Source organism: Lissotriton helveticus, chromosome 7, assembly GCF_964261635.1.
Source record: "Lissotriton helveticus chromosome 7, aLisHel1.1, whole genome shotgun sequence".
Taxonomy (NCBI): domain Eukaryota; kingdom Metazoa; phylum Chordata; class Amphibia; order Caudata; family Salamandridae; genus Lissotriton; species Lissotriton helveticus.
This window is the reverse complement of record NC_136068.1, coordinates 1,496,170,261-1,496,188,414: the sequence shown is the minus strand read 5'-3', so window position 1 is coordinate 1,496,188,414 and position 18,154 is coordinate 1,496,170,261. Positions and strand designations below refer to the sequence as shown.

At 46.6% G+C, this 18,154-nt stretch overlaps 1 protein-coding gene across 2 annotated transcripts in view; it reads right to left on the bottom strand.

Annotated features, from left to right (window-relative positions):
• The window catches only part of LOC144770421 (C-Jun-amino-terminal kinase-interacting protein 4-like), a 1,040,418-nt gene that overhangs the window by 21,704 nt on the left and 1,000,560 nt on the right, over window positions 1-18,154 (bottom strand). For both annotated transcript variants that reach the window (XM_078654929.1, XM_078654928.1), the window contains exon 26: window positions 4,522-4,677. In XM_078654929.1, the coding sequence (XP_078511055.1) occupies window positions 4,522-4,677 (156 nt within the window). The remainder of the gene's footprint in view (window positions 1-4,521; window positions 4,678-18,154) is intronic.

The window sequence follows — 18,154 nt, the reverse complement described above, 5'->3', positions numbered from 1 at the left end:
CTCAACTATTGAAGCAGACGAATGTAAAACTTCAGTGAGCAAATTTGGCCTACATTCAGCAGTAGGTAACTAAGTCCAAAAGCTCTGCATCCTTTCTTATGACCGCATGATAAGGAGCTACCTCTTGTGGTGGAGAAGCTCTTGAAGAAGAAAGATCCCACTCAGGGGAGGTGTCCAGTCCACTTGCGGCTCTTGAATTCCTTCAAATTCATCCAAGGATTCATCTATCTCACCCTCTTCAACCTCCTGTCTCTGATACTTCTCCTTCTCCAACAGCCTCTGTGCCTCTCTCCTTGAATGAAACCTTGGTTGCGGGGTCGGTGGCACCACGTCTTTGAAGGAGGATCCGAAGGTGGAATCGGCGCCGTACGAGGCCGAGAGGAAGGCCCACCAGACGGTGCCGGGGACTCCATAAACGCAAAAACAACAATTGATGGACAGAATGCAGAACAATGTCATACATTCACCCCAGTACAGAGATCTGGGCCTAAATCCATCGTTTTTTTGCACTCCACACCACCCCAGGTCAGACATGGCCATATGCAAATCAGCCTTGACCCTGTGCCTCATGGGAACAGTCCAGCCCGAACTGCCAAGCCATGTCTTTCCTGGACCGGAATCAAGCATCCAAGGACCGGTTTCTGGCTAACAGCCGTCATCAGCCTGGATAGCTTGACTCCAGTGGTGTGGAGAGCATGGGACTCACGTCTGAGCATACCCATCCCACTCGGGGTGACAAATGCAAAAACAACAATTGATGGACAGAATGAAGAACAATGTCATACATTCACCCCAGTACAGAGATCTGGGCCTGAATCCATAGTTTTTTTGCACTTCACACCACTCCATAAACGGCATCAAAACCCTCGGAGCCGGAAATTACCATGACGGCACCGTCTGAATGAAAGGCACGAAGGGTGCCTGGGCATAGTGCTGAGGCACACCCAAGTTGAAGGCCAGTGGACCCACGGTACCCGAAGGTGTTCTGGAGGGGAAGGCTGTCTTAGCAAATACTCCATACATTGCATTTACAAAAATGCGTTGGATCCAAACCTGAAGTTGGAAACTGTGGATATGAATTCGAGCCAGTATCCACACGTGGAGCATCCGACGTCAGAACAGCCAGATCCACTGGTGGAGCCACAGGTTCAATCTCATGCATAGGAGAAGGAGAAGGATCATCCTGAACTCGCAAGCCCTCTGAGTCCGGCAAACCCCTCTGTGCCGGAGACTGCACCGGAGTGCCTTTTGGAGAAGGAGATCTCTCCGGAGTCACTCGAGGAGATGGCGAAGGAGACACCAAGTCTTTCTGACGACGTCGAGGGACAGGCGAACGAGACCTCGAAGCCTTACCCTTCGACGAACGGCGCACAGAACCATGCCTCTTCTTCTTCTTGTGTTTCCTGGACTTCGATGTATGTGAAATTGTCGACTTCGACGTAGCTCTTTTACGTCCTCTTCCTTCCTTCTTTGCCTTAGCCATAAACAGCTTGGCCTCCCGTTCTTTAAGAGCCTTTGGGTTCATCTTTCTGTAACTGGAACATTCCTCTACGTTGTGATCCGACGACAAACACCATAAGCAATCTTCATAGGGGTCAGTGATGGACATGTGACCCCCACACTCCCTACAGGGCTTAAACCCGGACTCACTCGAGGACGACATCTCAACAGCAAGAGTTAAAAATGAAGGAACAACAAAGTAATACTACAAATATGGTGAGTGCTAGAAAACCGTTACGCGTTGACGGCGCGGAAAAAAGGGAACTGACATCACCACGCCGACGAGGCTCTCTTATTGCTCCGGTGACGTCATGCGGAGTCGCGAGCAGAGCCGTGGCATTGTGATGTCCTCGTCGTCGTGGAGAGCTAGGAAAAAATTCTGCGGAATGCTGGCACCGGGGATATTTATAAGGTGAGGAATCCACAGGCAGATGTATCCATCTGAATTAAATTTACACCTTTTCAGTTTTGTTCCACTTGTCTATAGATAGATCTACTATTGTGAATTATTTTTTTCAGGCCTTTCTTTTTCATCAGCAAGTGCCTGGAATACATTACTTTCCATTTGAGATAAGGAGGAACGGGTTTGGTTGCTTGCTTTTTTAAGGAAATGGATGTTTTTTTTCTTAACTGAACAAGGATATTTTAATCTCCAAGTCGGACATTTCTAGTTATGCTTAGCACCGGGAACCCATTGGGTAGCCTTGCGCTATACAAGTAGGAATAAAATAAGGTAGAACTTTGATGTTTGTATGGGTGGAATTAGTGGTGGTTTCACTTTGAACCAAAGCAAGTAACCATACTTGTAAACAGTCCGCACCTTTGCTGACTTTGGTTTTAACTCACTCTTCCATGTGGAAAGATACCACTCCCCTCCATTGGCGGGGCATTGAGGCATCACTGATAACCGTTTTAGGGTTGGTGCATGGAGATGTTGGTAGGTTAAGCTTGAGACATCTTGTTTTTCAACCCTTTTTATACTACTAATATCTCTGGCCCTACTATTCTTTCTGTTGGCTCTGCTGGCAGGGCCAGTGAGGGAACTGAACCCTTTCAAGTAAAAATGCCTGCCCTTATGTAAGGTTAGGTTAGGATGGGATAAGGTTTCTGATAAATTTTTCATTCTGGCTATTTCCTCTTCAGTATGCTCACCAAACAGAGAAGAGCAGTTTTAGAATTTTCATCTATGGAACAGGTTTTAATTTCATGATCCTCAACGAGGAGCGCCTGATGGTAACACTGTGGCAGTAACCATGAGCTGTCAATGTCTCTACATCAACAGCTGTGATGATTACTTGATTAGAGAGTAGTGAACCCCCATGTACCATCTCCTCAGTCTTCCTTGCAGTGGTCAGACAGGTCATGAGAAAAAATGTATGTCTGTTCCATATTAAAGCTGTATTTTTGCTGCTTTCACTATTGCCGGCGTTGGGAATATTTATTCCATAGTTCCAAGATGCCTGGAACCAATGGGAGGAGAGACCATGGTGAAGCTATTTTTTGCAGTATCTCTATTATAAAAGACACGGTCATCTGGGATGTGTAATGCTCACTTCAGTCACACCAGCATACCAATATATCATAAAATGTTGCAATAACATCCACTAGTGATACGCTTGCTGAAGATGCAGTAGGCAATGAAGGAGTGGATATGAGGAGTCTTTATTGTGTGAGAAGAGCATGATGAAGCTAAAGATGGTGAAGTGCGTCTTCCATGACCCTTGGGCATAAGTGGTGTGCATGGTTCCCCTCCAGGAGAACGATGATCCTTAGGACGAATATTTCATCCTGAAGGTTGCCAGGGTGACACTAGCATCGTGTTAATAGGTGACATTTGTAGGACAAAACACCATTTAATGTTGATGCGGTACGTTAAGAAGCTTTGGAGGTACTTGCATAGGATCCTTAGTATTGTTAATCTTCGAGGTCACAAAGGTTGTACAGACGACCCCACTGCAGGAGTTAGTCCATGCTTCTGTTTGGGAGTAGGTGAAACTGTTAATGTCAAAAGCCTCTTTGTTAAATTGGGAGACATTAAGAAAGGCCCTGGAGCTTGTGTCGCCCTCGAGGACCTCTGTGATGATGTCAAAAATATGGTCTGTATCGACAACGAGCTGGACACCGTCAGTTCGATGTCAATGCAACTGGGTGTATCCACCTCAATGGCTTTGAGGAGTAGTGCCAGTATTAAGCACATCTGGTTGATGCGCTCTACGACAATACTGTGGTCTTCAATGGGAAACAAGTCAGTTGACAGTAAGAACGAATGCCATTATGTCTTCTCTCACTTCTTTTCTGTCTATGGATTTCCCTCTGTGGGGGTTCTTAGGAGATTCTGTCACTTTGGCAGTGGAACTGGAGTGCTCCCTGGAGAGCTATTCTGAGCCCTCAAGTTTTCCATCTTGCATCTCCGCCTTATTTATTTTCTGTCCTTAAGAGTCATTTTGTGCATCTTTTGGTAAAGGAGACATACATACCACAAACAATTTGCGTGGGTCTGAGGGAGCTTTTTTCTTCCAACATTGGGGCACTTCACAAAAAGGGAAGACACTTTGACGGAAAAAAATCCTTCATTAGTGCAAGAAAAAGGCTTTGTAATCTAGATGGTTGATAAAAATGCTGAGTGAAAGAATACAATTTTTGAAGGAAAAATCTGAGAAAGAGTTAGGACAACACTAGGTCTAGGCGAAATTTAAACTACACTGGTGTAATATTGGGATTTTCACATTAGGCCTGTTTAGCGAAACTCCCTAAATTACATTATGCCACATCAAGTAATAATGAGTAGAATATTTTATAAGAAGTGCGTGGGAATAACACAAGCAGCCAGAACGCGAGTGGCCCTGTGCTTTTCATGCCATTGTTTTTTTTACCCCGAAATGCATCCCTGAATCAAAAACTGACATGAGGATACATTTCACTGTAAAATACATTGAAAAAAATAAATATATATATATATATATATATATATATATATATATATATATATATATATATATATATACAAATTGCTCCTCCTACCTGGAACGGATGCAAAGAATTTAACAGCATCCCGGTGTCCATGGAAGCAGACCTGGGCATACTCCATTGAGCAGTAAGGCAAGCTGGCAGAGGTAGACGCTGTCTGCATGGCTGCGTCCATTGGACCAGCTGTAAAGTTCACATGTCCAGTTTGTTCTGCAAGAGAAATTCACACAATGGCAGATGTGAAGGCTCTGAAGAGAGTACAGTGCTGCAACAGGTGACGAATTCTGCCTAGTGCCCATTATTTTTCAACAGTGCCCACTACCTACTAGTGGGACCTCAACCTGATATAGAAGCATTGAATGCTTAGCACTTTGCTGGAAGTATTTGGTTATTCGTTATGGAAATACATTTATTGAAGCAGCACAAACACAGCACCTAGGAGACAAGACAATGAAACACAGATGCATTCCAAAAAATAAAGGAAAGTGTGGTAAAGCCACTGTCACAGGCAAAAGGCAGCATCAGCTCCTACATAGACACAAAATAACAGAGAAAGGGAGAGTGAAAAAAAGAAGACTGCAGCAGATGCACATTTTGTTAAGAGCTACTCACCTGTACCTTTGGTTCTCCAGTGTAGGTATCTAGAATATTTCCCTGAATACTTCCTATGAAGCTTGGAACCCCTGGCATAAACATGTTACTTTTTTTTGCAGAGTTTTATATCGCGAACTAGACCCGAACCGGGTATCGGAGCGCTTTACATAGAATCAGTTACGTTACATGAGGACACACATTCATTTTAGGCACGTAGAGATTAAGTGATTTGCCCAGAATCACAGGTTTTGGCGTAGTTACCGAGACTCGAACCCAGATCCCCAGGTCGAGCGCCCTAGCCGTTAGTAAGGATTTATTTGGTAGAGACCATATCTAACCGCAGGCTCCTTACCACAGAATTTCCGAGGCATCAGACTGGATCCAGAAGAGTTTTCGTGAACAGTACCCATGCATGGTAGCAGGTGGCGTAGTTTGGCTCCTCATGCGTCCTCAGCTTTGTCTACGCCGGAATGTAGGTGCCCCCCACGGGTGCTGACATTTCTTTTGACAACTTTTGTCACCAGAAGTACGGAGCCATGATAAACACTGACCACTGGTGTGGAAAAGTTTGCAGAGGCGTGAGGATGGGTGGGTCGGTAAGGAATCTGCAGATGGATATAGTCTCTACTAGATAAAAGAGTTGCCAGAGTTAAGTAACTTGTCACCTGATAGAGACTTCCAGCCTCTTACATTTGTGTTAGCATGCACAGTGAAAATGCAAGCAGCTATATACGGTATATATACGGTTAGGTTAGGTCTAGCATTTTGTTTATGCATTTTTCTATTTTCTGTGTAGAATTGCCAGCTGTTTGCAGCTTCATTGTAGCAAGGGCGGCCCACTCGCCAGCTCCTATAATATCGTGGCAGAGCAATGCCGGGAAGGAGGAGCAGGCCTTGGACATGTAGTCTGTGTTTGCCTACAACAACAAGCTAGGCAATTCTGGTTTACGAGCACCCTTACGGATCAGCATGCAGCCTTTTTATTACTTCGGTCACAACAAACATGTTATCATAATGACTGAATGTTTGCTAAGTAGCATTGTTAAACAAATATAGTTCATGATTGGAATGCAAATGGAAAATGCTACTTACCAGTATGCATCTGTTATTGGCATGTAGAGCTGCAGAGTTACACACTGTGCATAGATCGCCACCTAGTGTTGGGCCCGGATGTTTGCAGTTTGTTTTTGTCCTGAAAAGTTCTTTGGAAGTCATGAGATAGGTGACTCCTCCTTTGGACCACATTGCGCATGGGCATCGGCTTCCTCCTCAGATTGTTTTTCGCCATTAGGGAAATGATGGAGCTTTGCAAGAAATAGAAGGATATCCATGTAAGCTGTTTCTAATTAAGATAATACTGGATCAGAAAGGGTAGCCGGGTGGGCGTGTGTAACTCTGCAGCTCTACATGCCAAGAACAGATGCATACTGGCAAGTAGCATTTTCCGTTCGAGGCACATGAGCTGCAGATTACACACTGTGCATAGATTGTATAGCAGTACCCACTCTTAGCGTCTATCCGTTGCAGTAGTTTGAAATAGTGTTTTAAGAACAGCCTGGCCCACATTAGCTTATTGTTTAGTTTGCACATCTACAAAATAGTGTTTTGTGAATGTGTGCGGTGTAGATGCTTTGAAGATGTCACCTAAGGGAATGTTCCCTAAAAATGACATGGAAGCCCCCATCTTCCTTATAGAGTGGGCTTTAGGAGGAACAGATAACGTACGTTTAGCTGTGTGATAGCAAATTTGTATGCATTTAACAATCCACCTAGCTAACTCAGATTTTGATATAGGGTTGCCCTTGTGTGGTGGTGAGAAAGACACACAAAGTTGTTTGGTCTTATGAAAGGGTTGTATTCTTTCAATGTAGTATAACAATTCTCTTTTGACATCTAGGGTATGAAGAGCTCTTTCTGCTACTGTTTGTGGCTGTAAGAAGAACACAGGGAGTTCCACAGATTGATTGAGGTGGAAGGGAGAGATGACTTTGGTAAGGAATTTTGGATTGGTACGGAGAACGACTTTATTGTGATGCATTTACAAGAAAGGTTCTTGAATGGTTAGTGCTTGTAGTTCACTAACTCTCCGTAGTGAAGTAATGGCTACTAGGAACACAACCTTCCATGTTAAAAATTGTAGTTCACATTTATGTAAAGGTTCGAAGGGAGGTCCCATTAGCCGTGTGAGAACAGTGTTTAAATTCCACACTGGTGAAGGTGGTACCCTGGGAGGAATTATTCGCTTGAGGCCTTCCATGAAAGCTTTAATAGCAGGAACTCTGAACAGAGATAGATGCTGTCTGTTCTGTAGATATGTTGCTATGGCAGCAAGATGCAGTCTAATAGACTTGTAGGCTAAATTAAAATTTTGAAGTTGTAATAAGTATGCTATGATGTGTTGAATAGACACATCTAGAGGATTAATATTGTTGTTGTGACAATATATTACAAAGCGTTTCCACTTGGTTGCCTAGCATGCTCTAGTGGTTGGGCGTCTAGCCTCTTTTATGACGTTCATACAGTCAGGAAGAAGGTTAAGGTATCCGAATTCTAGGATTTCAGGAGCCAGATCGCAAGGTTGAGCTGAGCTGGGTCCGGGTGTCTGATCTCTCCACGGTTCTGGGTTAAAAGGCGTGGAGATAGGTATAGCTTTTGGTGCGGTAATACAGACCGTTGTAGCAGTCTGGCCAACGTTGGAGCAACTAGGATGAGGGTTAGAGAATGCTGCTGTAGTTTGCGTACTACTAGTGGCATGAGTGGTAGAGGCGGAAAAGCGTACGCAAATTTGCCGGACCAGTTCATCCATATCGCATTGCCTTTGGTCAGTGGGTGTGGATATCTGGCAGCGAAGCTTGGGCATTTGGCGTTTTCGTGGGTGGCAAAGAGGTCTATCTGAGGTTTCCCCCACATCTGAAAGAATGGTTGAAGAACTTGCGGATGAAGTGCCCACTCGTGGATTTGTTGTGACTGACGACTTAACACATCTGCTATGGTATTTTGTACTCCTGGAACATGCTGGGCTAAGAGGAATATGTTTTGAGGTATAGCCCACCGCCATATGTTTTATGCTAGCTGAGAGAGTTGCAGGGAGTGAGTTCCGCCCTGTTTCTGTATGTAATACATGGCTGTCATGTTGTCCGTGCGGACTAACACAGCTTTGTTTGATACCTGTTTTTGGAAAACTTTCAATGCTAGGAATATGGCTAGTAACTCCAGGTGGTTGATGTGGAGTAACCTTTGTTGGGGTGTCCACCTGCCCTGCATGGTGTGTTGCAGTAGGTGGGCTCCCCAGCCGGAGAGCAATGCGCCCGCTGTCAAGACTATCTGAGGAACTGACTCGAGGAACATTCGTCCTTTGGAAAGGTTTTTGGTGTTCCACCACTGCAGAGAGCAATGAGTCCGACCGTCCACCAACACTAGGTCTGTTAATTGACCTTGAGCCTGGTTCCATTGATGTGCTAAGCACTCTTGGAGAGGACGCATTTGAAGTCTTGCATGGGGCACTATGAAAATGCAAGAGGCCATCATCCCTATGAGCTGCATGAACACTCGTGCTGGAAGGGAGTGTTGTGGCTGAAACTTTGTGAGAAGAGCTTGCATGCTGGCTATACTTACTGGAGTGGGATAAGCTAGCGCTGTTGAGGTGTTTATTGTGGCACCGAGGTATTCTTGAACTTTGGATGGTTGCATATGGGACTTGGTGTGGTTATTGTGAACCCCAAGTTGTGAAGCAGTTGGATAGTGGCATGAGTGTGTTCTACACACTGGTTGTATGAGCTGGCTTTATGAGCCAGTCGTCCAGGTATGGGAAGACGTGGATGTGCTGTCTTCGTAAATGTGCTGCCACTACTGCTAGGCACTTGGTAAATACTCTCTGTGCTATTGTGGCTCCAATGGGAGTACTTTGAATTGATAGCTCTGCCCGTCTATTAGAAATCTGAGATACTTCCTGTGAGCTGTGTGAATGGGAATGTGGAAGTATGCGTCCTTGAGATCTAGAGTAGCAAGGAAGTCTTATTGTAACAGAAGAGGAAGGACTTGTTGGAGTGTGACCATGTGAAAATAGTCTGATTGTATGTATATGTTTAGAGGTCTGAGGGCTTGAATAGGCCTTAGAGATCCGTCCTTCTTTGGGATAAGACAGTATAGGGAGTAGATTCCCTTGTTTTGTTGGTGCAGAGGAACAGGTGCTATTGCACCTTTTTCCAGTAGAGATATTACTTCTTGCTTTAACAGTGATAGATGCTCTTGTGACATTGAGTGCTGTTTGGGTGGTATGTTTGGGGGGTAGATGTTAGTTCTAGAGAGTAACCTGATTGAATAATTTGTCGCACCCACCATCTGATGTGATGTTGGTCCAGGCAGGAAGGAATTGTTGTAGTCTTCCCCCCACCGGAGTGGAAGGGTGGGGGGGAAGTGGAGGAAAGTCATTGGGTAGGGGTGGAGGCAGAGCGGGAGTTGTTGGTTTTGCCTCTGCCTTTGTTGTTGTTACCCCTGTAACCCCCTCTTTGGTAGCCCTTAGTGAATGTGGATTGGCTAGGGGTTTTATAGGAAGTGTAGGGGCTATCGGAGGAGTAGCCTCTTGTGTTGCCTCTATATAATGAGCAACGAAAAGAACGTTTGGGAGCTTGCAATTGCAAGGCTCCCAAAGATGTAGCTGTGTCGGTGTCTTTTTTCATTTTTTCTGAAGATACATCGACATTAGGGCCAAATAGGTTTTTCTCATCAAATGGCTGATTGACGATGGAATTTTGTACTTCAGGTTTGAAACCTGAAATACGTAGGCAGGCATGCCTACGCAAAAGGACACTGGTACTAATTGCCCTTGAGGCAGTATCTGGGGCATCTAGGGCACAACAAATGGAAGTATTGGTGATATTTTTACCTTCCTGTATGAGTTCATTGGCCCTATGTTTATATTTATCTGGTAGATGCTGCATTAAGGATTCCAGTTCATCATAATGTGCCCTGTCATATCTTGCCAATAGCACTTCAGTATTGGCACTGCGCCATATGTTAGCTGCCTGTGACGCTGTTCGTTTGCCGGAGGCGTCAAGGAGTTTAAATTCCTTATCTGGTGGTGAGGCCTCACCTGATGTTTGTGAATTGGCACGTTATCGTGCGTATGAAACTACTAAGGAATCTAGCGGTGCTGGGTCTCTAATGTAAACTGGATCTGTAGGGGCAGCTTTGTATTTTATCTCAATGCTGGGGTTGAGGACTCGAGCCCTGCCAGGATCTTTAAACACCTCTGTTGCATGCTTAATGACCCCCTTAAGCATTGGCAAAATGGAAGTGGATCTTTCTGTAGTGTCAAAAGTGTCCAATAAGAAATCTTCCTCCACAGTGCCTGTGTGCAAATCGACCCCATGGTATTGAGCAGCCCTATGGACTAGTAGGTTAAAACCTATAGTGTCCTCTGGTGGGGGGGGGGAGGCCTGGAGGGATATACATCATCTTGAGGGACGTAAAGCACATCAGGGGTGGTATAATCATCCCATTGATTAGGTGACTGAGGGGGACTATTAGTCCCTACTGGGTCATGTGCACCACCACCTGTGTCATCAGAGTCTGTATCTACATCATTATCTGCATTAGGGAATGGTGTAGGAGAATGATGTGGTGGATGAGGAGGAATAGTATGGGGAGGTTGTGGAGAAGGGATCCTTAATGGAGAGATTGCAATGTCTCTCTTCTTTGGAGGAGACAGTGCAGGTGCCTCTAGTGGTCTCTTCTTGGAGCTAAGAGTCAGTTGACCAGTCTTGGGATCCTTTACAAGAGTCTTTAGAGTAGGATCTGGTGTAAAAAGCTCTTCTGTGGAGGGTAGATCTTTCGGTGTCGAAGTTCTCGGTTCCGGAGGTTTTTCCGGCACCGACTCGGTAGCTGGTCTAGGGTCTTTCGGCATAGAACTGTGACCTTTTGAAATGTCCTTAACCGGAACGTGTTTTTTCGGTTCCGGGGTTTTTTTCGGCTCCCAAGCATGGGAGTCTGGACCTTTAGGCAGTTTTTTACTCGGCTCCGAGCGCAGCTTTGACGTTGATGAGCCGGTGCCAGTCTTCGGCACCGAGTGCTTGGGTGTTGACGCAACGGTCGGAGTGGATGAGGAAGATGGCTTCTTTTCCGGTGTCGTATGGGATCGACTCCGGGAATAGGCTGACTCGAGCCAGAGCCGCCTGAAGGCTTAGTAGGCTTCTTTGCCGGGCCCGAAGGCAGGGCGTGGGAAGCAGTCTCTAGGTGTGCCCCCAGGCCCGAAGGTGAGGGTGTGACCGAAGCCTTTTTGGAGGGTGTCAAGGAAGGGTTGGGCCGACGTTTGTACTTACGACCCGATGCGCTGGAGTGATGTCCTCGACGTCTGAGTCTTCGGCATCCGAGGAGCTGGCGCTTTCTTCGGCCCACTACTGTTCTGGCACGTTGACGCCCTCTTCAAAGATGTCGTCCGGGATCTAAGCTGACGAGCGAGCCATAGTTCTTCGAGCTCGTCGGTCCCGAATCGTCTTCTTGGAGCGGGAGGAGGCACAAGCGGAACAGTCTTTGGCCTCGTGCTCCGGGGAGAAGCAACGGTTACACACCTCATGTAGATCGGTGTGGGGAACTTCGACCCACATTGAGGACACTTTATGAATGGCGTCCTTTCCATGAGCCAGAGAGTAAGGCCCAGGTAGGCCCGAAGGTCTTCGTCGACGACGGGAATTGAAGACTTCGAAGTCGTGAAGAGTGGCGTCGATGGGGATCGCGATCAAAACAATACCGTCCAAAGGAGGAGTCACCTATCTCATGACTTCCAAAGAACTTTTCAGGACAAAAACAAACTGCAAACATCCGGGCCCAACACTAGGTGGCGATCTATGCACAGTGTGTAATCTGCAGCTCATATGCCTTGAACATATTGTTTCGGGATGTTCCATTAAGTGCATGCACACTTTCCAAAATTAATCCACCTTCCCGTTCACGACCCCGGCTCGCCCTTCCTCCCGTTCACCACCCCCGCCCCATTGCCAAAGCCAATAGCACGCCCACAGGCGAGACCTATTGGCTTTGCAAATGCTTGTTATTTATTGCTGACTCTGGACAAAACACCCACCCACAGGATTGATAGCCGTAATGGGAACCTGCAGGTCTGGTCCACTTACTGATCCACTTTCAGAGCCCTCAGCACTCCATTTCCTGCAAGCTCTGGGGTAATTGCATCATCTGGAATAATGAAGGGGAACAGATCCAATAAGAGATGATCTGTTAGTGGAAAAAGAAGGGAGTAATGTCTGCCTGACCACCTCCTGGGAGCCCTTTTCATTTTTGTATCACACTGGGATAGCCCTAACCAGGACACCCCACTCTATCTCAACAAAAAATACCCACTAGAGCAGTCTCTCTACTAACTTCTCAAGTGCCTGATTCTGACATAACAGTCTGGCCCTTACAGGCCTGGGTTACACCGACCCATACACCACCTTGCTAAATACCCCCACACCATGGCCTGTTCAAGCTGAACATCAGACCACCCTTCCTTCAGTACTCCTACTTCCACTAGCCCATGTAAATAACTGTCACTTGTGCACCCAGATGACATACATCATGTGAGAATGATGTAAGCGCCAGTGTTAAGTCACTGTATTCTCTCAGTTTTAGGGAAGGACACCTACACTGTCATGTTGTATTTTATAGAATTCCAGGGTGTTTTAAAATAAATGTTACTACAAAGTGATCTGTGTATGACACTGACTGCTGTGCTCTTATATACCAAAATCAACTAGTCATATGATATTCCACAAATCATTGTGGGGTACCTACCAAGTACATGGTGTTGACAATTATAGGACGATATAATGCATTACTGCATGATTATATCACTTTAGGAATATATGCACTGAGTACTGATGACAGGGTATGCAAAGCATGTGAATTCATATTAAGATTCAAGCTGAAAACCATATTTGCAAATTAATTGTGGTAACTTCACACAGCTATTGAGAAAAGGGCTAGTAGAATATGTTATTTGCAGCCTGCCAAAAGGGTCTGCAAAATGCTCGAGCATCTGTACAGTACTTGGGAATTGCAGAACAGAGACGGATAAGAAGGTCAAAGGGACAGATTGGAGGTGGAATGAGAACTGCAAAGAAAAGCCAGAGATGAGTAAAGGGACACAAGAAGAACCCGTTAGAGACAATGGAAAGGGGTGGGAGTCACAGTAGGGGACCATGCAGATATAGTGAAGAAGGAACATGCTACTTACCAGTAGGCATATGTTCATATGTTCTGTGCCTCTTTTTAACGTAGCGCCTGTTGCATATGTAGCGCACATTAGAATTCCTGCCTGTATCATTGTTGTTGCTTTGCTGACATATCACTATAGCGCTTGAGCAAAAGTACGCTTTGTATGCCGTGAATATCCTTGCCTGCTTACACAGACAGACTCGCCCCGCTCCCACGTTTGTTTTTGCGGACATTTTGTTGACTGTGCCTCCAGGCCCGTAGCTCCGCCCCGCTCCCGCCTCCCAGCTGACCCTCCCTCGCCCCTCCCCTTCCACTATCCACATATGACTGATGCCCATGCGCGCAGCGGTCACGCGCAGCGGTCGCGCCGAAGGTGCGCCAAAGGTAAGCCCGTCTACGCCCGTCCGCGCCTGGACCGCGCCCAGTGCCAGACCCCCTGGTCCCCGCAAAGCGCACCCCTCCAGCATAACGTATGACGCCGCCACCCTCCTAGCCCTTAACCCCGGACGCACACCTCAATGCTGCGTAGCTGCCCCAGGTCACACCCATGGCCCCTTCGCCTGACACTCCTGCAAATTTACCTGCATCAAGACCCATACCACATCCACTAACCCCAAACACAGCTCCGACCCTAACCACCTGAAGTGCATCCTGCTGAACGCCCGCTCAGTCCACAGACACGCCACCGAAATCTGGGATCTACTCGACACTACATCACCGGACGTCGCCTTCCTCACTAAAAACATGGATGAACGCATCATCAGCACCCGACATCGCCATAGCCATCCCGGACAACTACAAGGTTATCCAAAAAGACCGCACCATCCAAACAGGAGGAGGCATCGCCATCTTCCATAAGAACACCATCAAAATCACGACCAGCTCTGACGTTCACCTCACAACCGCCGAACACCTCCATTTCCAGATCCACACCGACCCTAAGACCACACTTAGAGGCACCCTCATCTACAGACCACCAGGAACCCGCACACAATTTAACGAAGACATCACCGACTTCATCAGCCCACATGCCCTCACCTCCGAAAACTATATTCTACTAGGAGACCTCAACTTCCACCTGGAAAAGAAAAACGACTGCAACACCACCACCCTTCTGGACAACCTAGCCAATCTTGGTCTCAAACAACTTGTTGACACCCCCACCCATTTAGCCGGACACACGCTCGACCCTATCTTCACCTCCAGTGAGCACATCTCCTTCGATCACACCACAGCTCTCCACTGGACGGACCACAGTTGCGTTCACTTCAGCTACAAACCACCTCAACCCACACCCCCCCACAACCTATTCCCCGAAGAAAATGGAACAAAATAACCACCGAACAACTCCTCACATCGCTCAACCTTAACCCACCCACCCCCTCATCGGACCCAAACGAAGCGGCCATCAAATTCAAACAATGGATCACGCACAGCGCTGACGAATTAGCACCCTTGAAAAACCATCACACCACACAAGGCAGCAAAAAGGCCCCTTGGTTCAACGATGACCTTAAGAAATCCAAGAAGCTATGCCACACTCTCGAGAAAACATGGAGAAAAAACCCAACCACCGACAATATGACCACCTTCAAGGCAGCCACCCGCAAACACCACCAGCAGATTCGATCCACCAAGAAATCAGCATTCAAGAATCGACTCGACAACAACGCCCACAACAGCAAGGAACTATTCAACATCGTCAAAGAATTCACCAACCCCACCGCAGCCTCAAACGACATCACTCCCTCCCAAGACCTCTGCAAATCGTTATCCTCCTTCTTCTACAACAAAATTGCCGACATACATAACCGCTTCGGAAACAGTCCCAACGAACAATCCTCTCCACCCCCCTCAGAACCTAAACCGCCCTCCAACAACCTCAACGCCTGGAACCCAATCACCACTGAAGACACCATCCGCCTAATGAACTCCATCCACTCTGGCTCGCCAACCGACCCCTGTCCCCACCACATCTTCAACAAAGCAGACTCCATCATCGCACCCCATCTCCGTGATGTCATCAACTGCTCCTTCAACTCTGCCACCTTCCCAGAAAGCTGGAAACACGCCGAAGTCAGCGCCCTCCTGAAAAAACCCACAGCAGACCCTTCTGAACTTAAAAACGACCGCCCCATATCCCTCCTCCCTTTCCCTGCCAAAGTCATTGAGAAGGCCGTCAATAGCCAACTCGCCGCCTTCCTTGAATCCAACAACTCCCTCGATCCCTCTCAGTCCGGCTTTCGAGCCAAACACAGCACCGAAACAGCCCTCATCGCAGCTACAGACGATATCCGAACACTACTGGACAACGGAGAAACAGTAGCCCTCATCCTACTCGACCTCTCTGCCGCCTTCGACACAGTCTGTCATAGCACCCTCATACAACGCCTCAGCAACATCGGCATACAAGGGAAAGCCTTGGACTGGATCATCTCGTTCCTAACTGGGAGAACTCAGAGAGTCCGACTTCCCCCATTCAAATCAGAGGCCACCGAAGTCATCTATGGTGTACCACAAGGATCATCACTCAGTCCCACCCTCTTCAACGTTTACATGAGTCCACTTGCATCCATCGCGCGTCAACACAACCTTAACATCATCTCCTACGCTGACGCTGATCCTTTCCCTCACCAAAGACCCTAACACCGCCAAAACCAATCTTCACGAAGGCATGAAAGAAGTAGCCGAATGGATGAAAAACAGCCGCCTAAAACTTAACTCCGACAAAACGGAGGTGCTCATCCTAGGATCATCCCCCTCTCCCTGGGACGACTCATGGTGGCCCTCGGCTCTGGGCACAGCACCCATACCCACAGACCACGCACGTAACCTTGGCTTCATCCTGGACTCCTCACTCTCGATGACCAGACAAGTCAACGCCGTCTCATCCTCCTGCTTCAACGTACTTCGTATGCTCAAAAAAATATTCTGCTGGATCCCTTCCGAAACAAGAAAGACTGTCACCCACGCACTGGTCACGAGTCGACTAGACTACGGAAACACCCTCTACGCCGGAATCACAGCCAATTTAAGAAAAAACTCCAACGCATCCAAAACGCATCAGCAAGACTCATCTTGGACATCCCTCGCCAAGACCACATTACCGGCCACCTGAAAGACCTCCACTGGCTCCCCGTCAACAAGAGAATAACGTTCCGTCTCCTCACCCACGCACACAAGGCCCTCTACAAACTAGGACCCAAATGCCTCAACACTCGACTGTCCTTCTACACACCCTCCCGCCAACTAAGATCCTCCAATCAAGCCCTCGCCGCAGTGCCGCGTATCCAAAGATCCACCATGGGAGGTAGATCCTTCTCCTACTTGGCAGCCAAGACCTGGAACTCACTTCCCACTCACCTCCGCCTTACACAGAACCATATCTCCTTCAGAAAAGAACTTAAAACCTGGCTATTCGATAAATAATTAACCCCCTCCCCAAGCGCCTTGAGACCCTCTGGGTGAGTAGTGCGCTATATAAATTCTTGAACTTGAACTTCTTGGCATGTAGAGCTGTAGATGTGTATACTTGTGCATAGATCGCCATCTGGTGTTGGGCTCAGATGTTTGCACTTTGTTTTTGTCATGGAAAAAGTCTTTGTGGTCACGAGGTAGGTGACTCCTCCTTAGGACGGTAGTGCACATGGGCATTGACTCCATCTCTAGATTGTTTTGCCATGGAGGGTTATGATTGAGTTAGTAAGAAGTAGAAAAGGATGTCCATGTGTAAAGTATCTAAGTAAGATAATACTGGAGCAGATAGAGGTATCCGGGGAGGCAGGTGGGCGTATACGAATCTACAGCTCTACATTCCATGAACAGATGCATAATGGTATGCATTTTCCATTTGAGGCATATGAGCTGTAAATCGTATACTTGTGCATAGACTATACAGCAGTTACCTCTTTAGCTGTGGCTACCTGTATCTGTTGCAGTGGTTTGAAAAAGTGTTCTTACTACTACCTGGCCAACACTAGCTTGTTGTTTTGCCTGTACGTCTACACAATAGTGTTTTGTGAAGGTATGTGGTGTAGACCAAGTTGCTGCTTTGCAGATGTCATCTAGGGGAATGTTCCCTAAGAAAGCCATAGATGCCCCTAGTTTATGTGTGCAGTGAGCTCTAAGGAAAATGGTTAATGTGCGTTTGGCTTTAGCATAGCATATTTGGATTCATTTAACAATCCACCTTGCAATCCCGATTTTTGAGATAGGATTGCACTTATGAGGTGGGGAGAAAGCAACAAAAAGTTGTTTAGTATTTCTAAAGAATTTTGTTCTTTCAATGTAGTAAAGTATCGCTCTTTTCATGTCTAGCGTGTCAAGAGTTCGTTCTGCAACTGAGTCTGGTAGAGAGAAAAATACTGGGAGTACTACAGACTGGTAAAGGAGGAAAGCAGACATGACTTTAGGTAGAAACTTTGGGTTAGTCTTAAGAACCACTTTGTTATGGTGAATTTGTGGAAATGGTTCTTGTATGGTTAATGCCTGGAGTTCAACGACTCTTCTGAGAGAGATCATTGCAACCAGGAAAGCTACTTTCCAGGTAAGAAATTGTAATTCACATTTATGCATAGGTTCAAATGGGGGACCCATGGGTCTGGTAAGGACCACATTTAAGTTCCATATTGGAGCGGGTGGAACTCTAGGTGGAATTATTCTTTTAAATCCTTCCATAAACGTTTTGATAGCTGGTACTCTAAACAAAGAAAAGTGTTGTCTATATTGGAGATAGGCTGCTGTGGCAGCGAGATGTAGTATAATGGATGTATACGCTAGGCTACATTGTTGTAGATGCAAAAGGTAACAAATGATGTTTTGAATAGAAGCATCCAGTGGATTGATTTGGTTGATTGTACAATAAATTATAAATCTTTTCCAC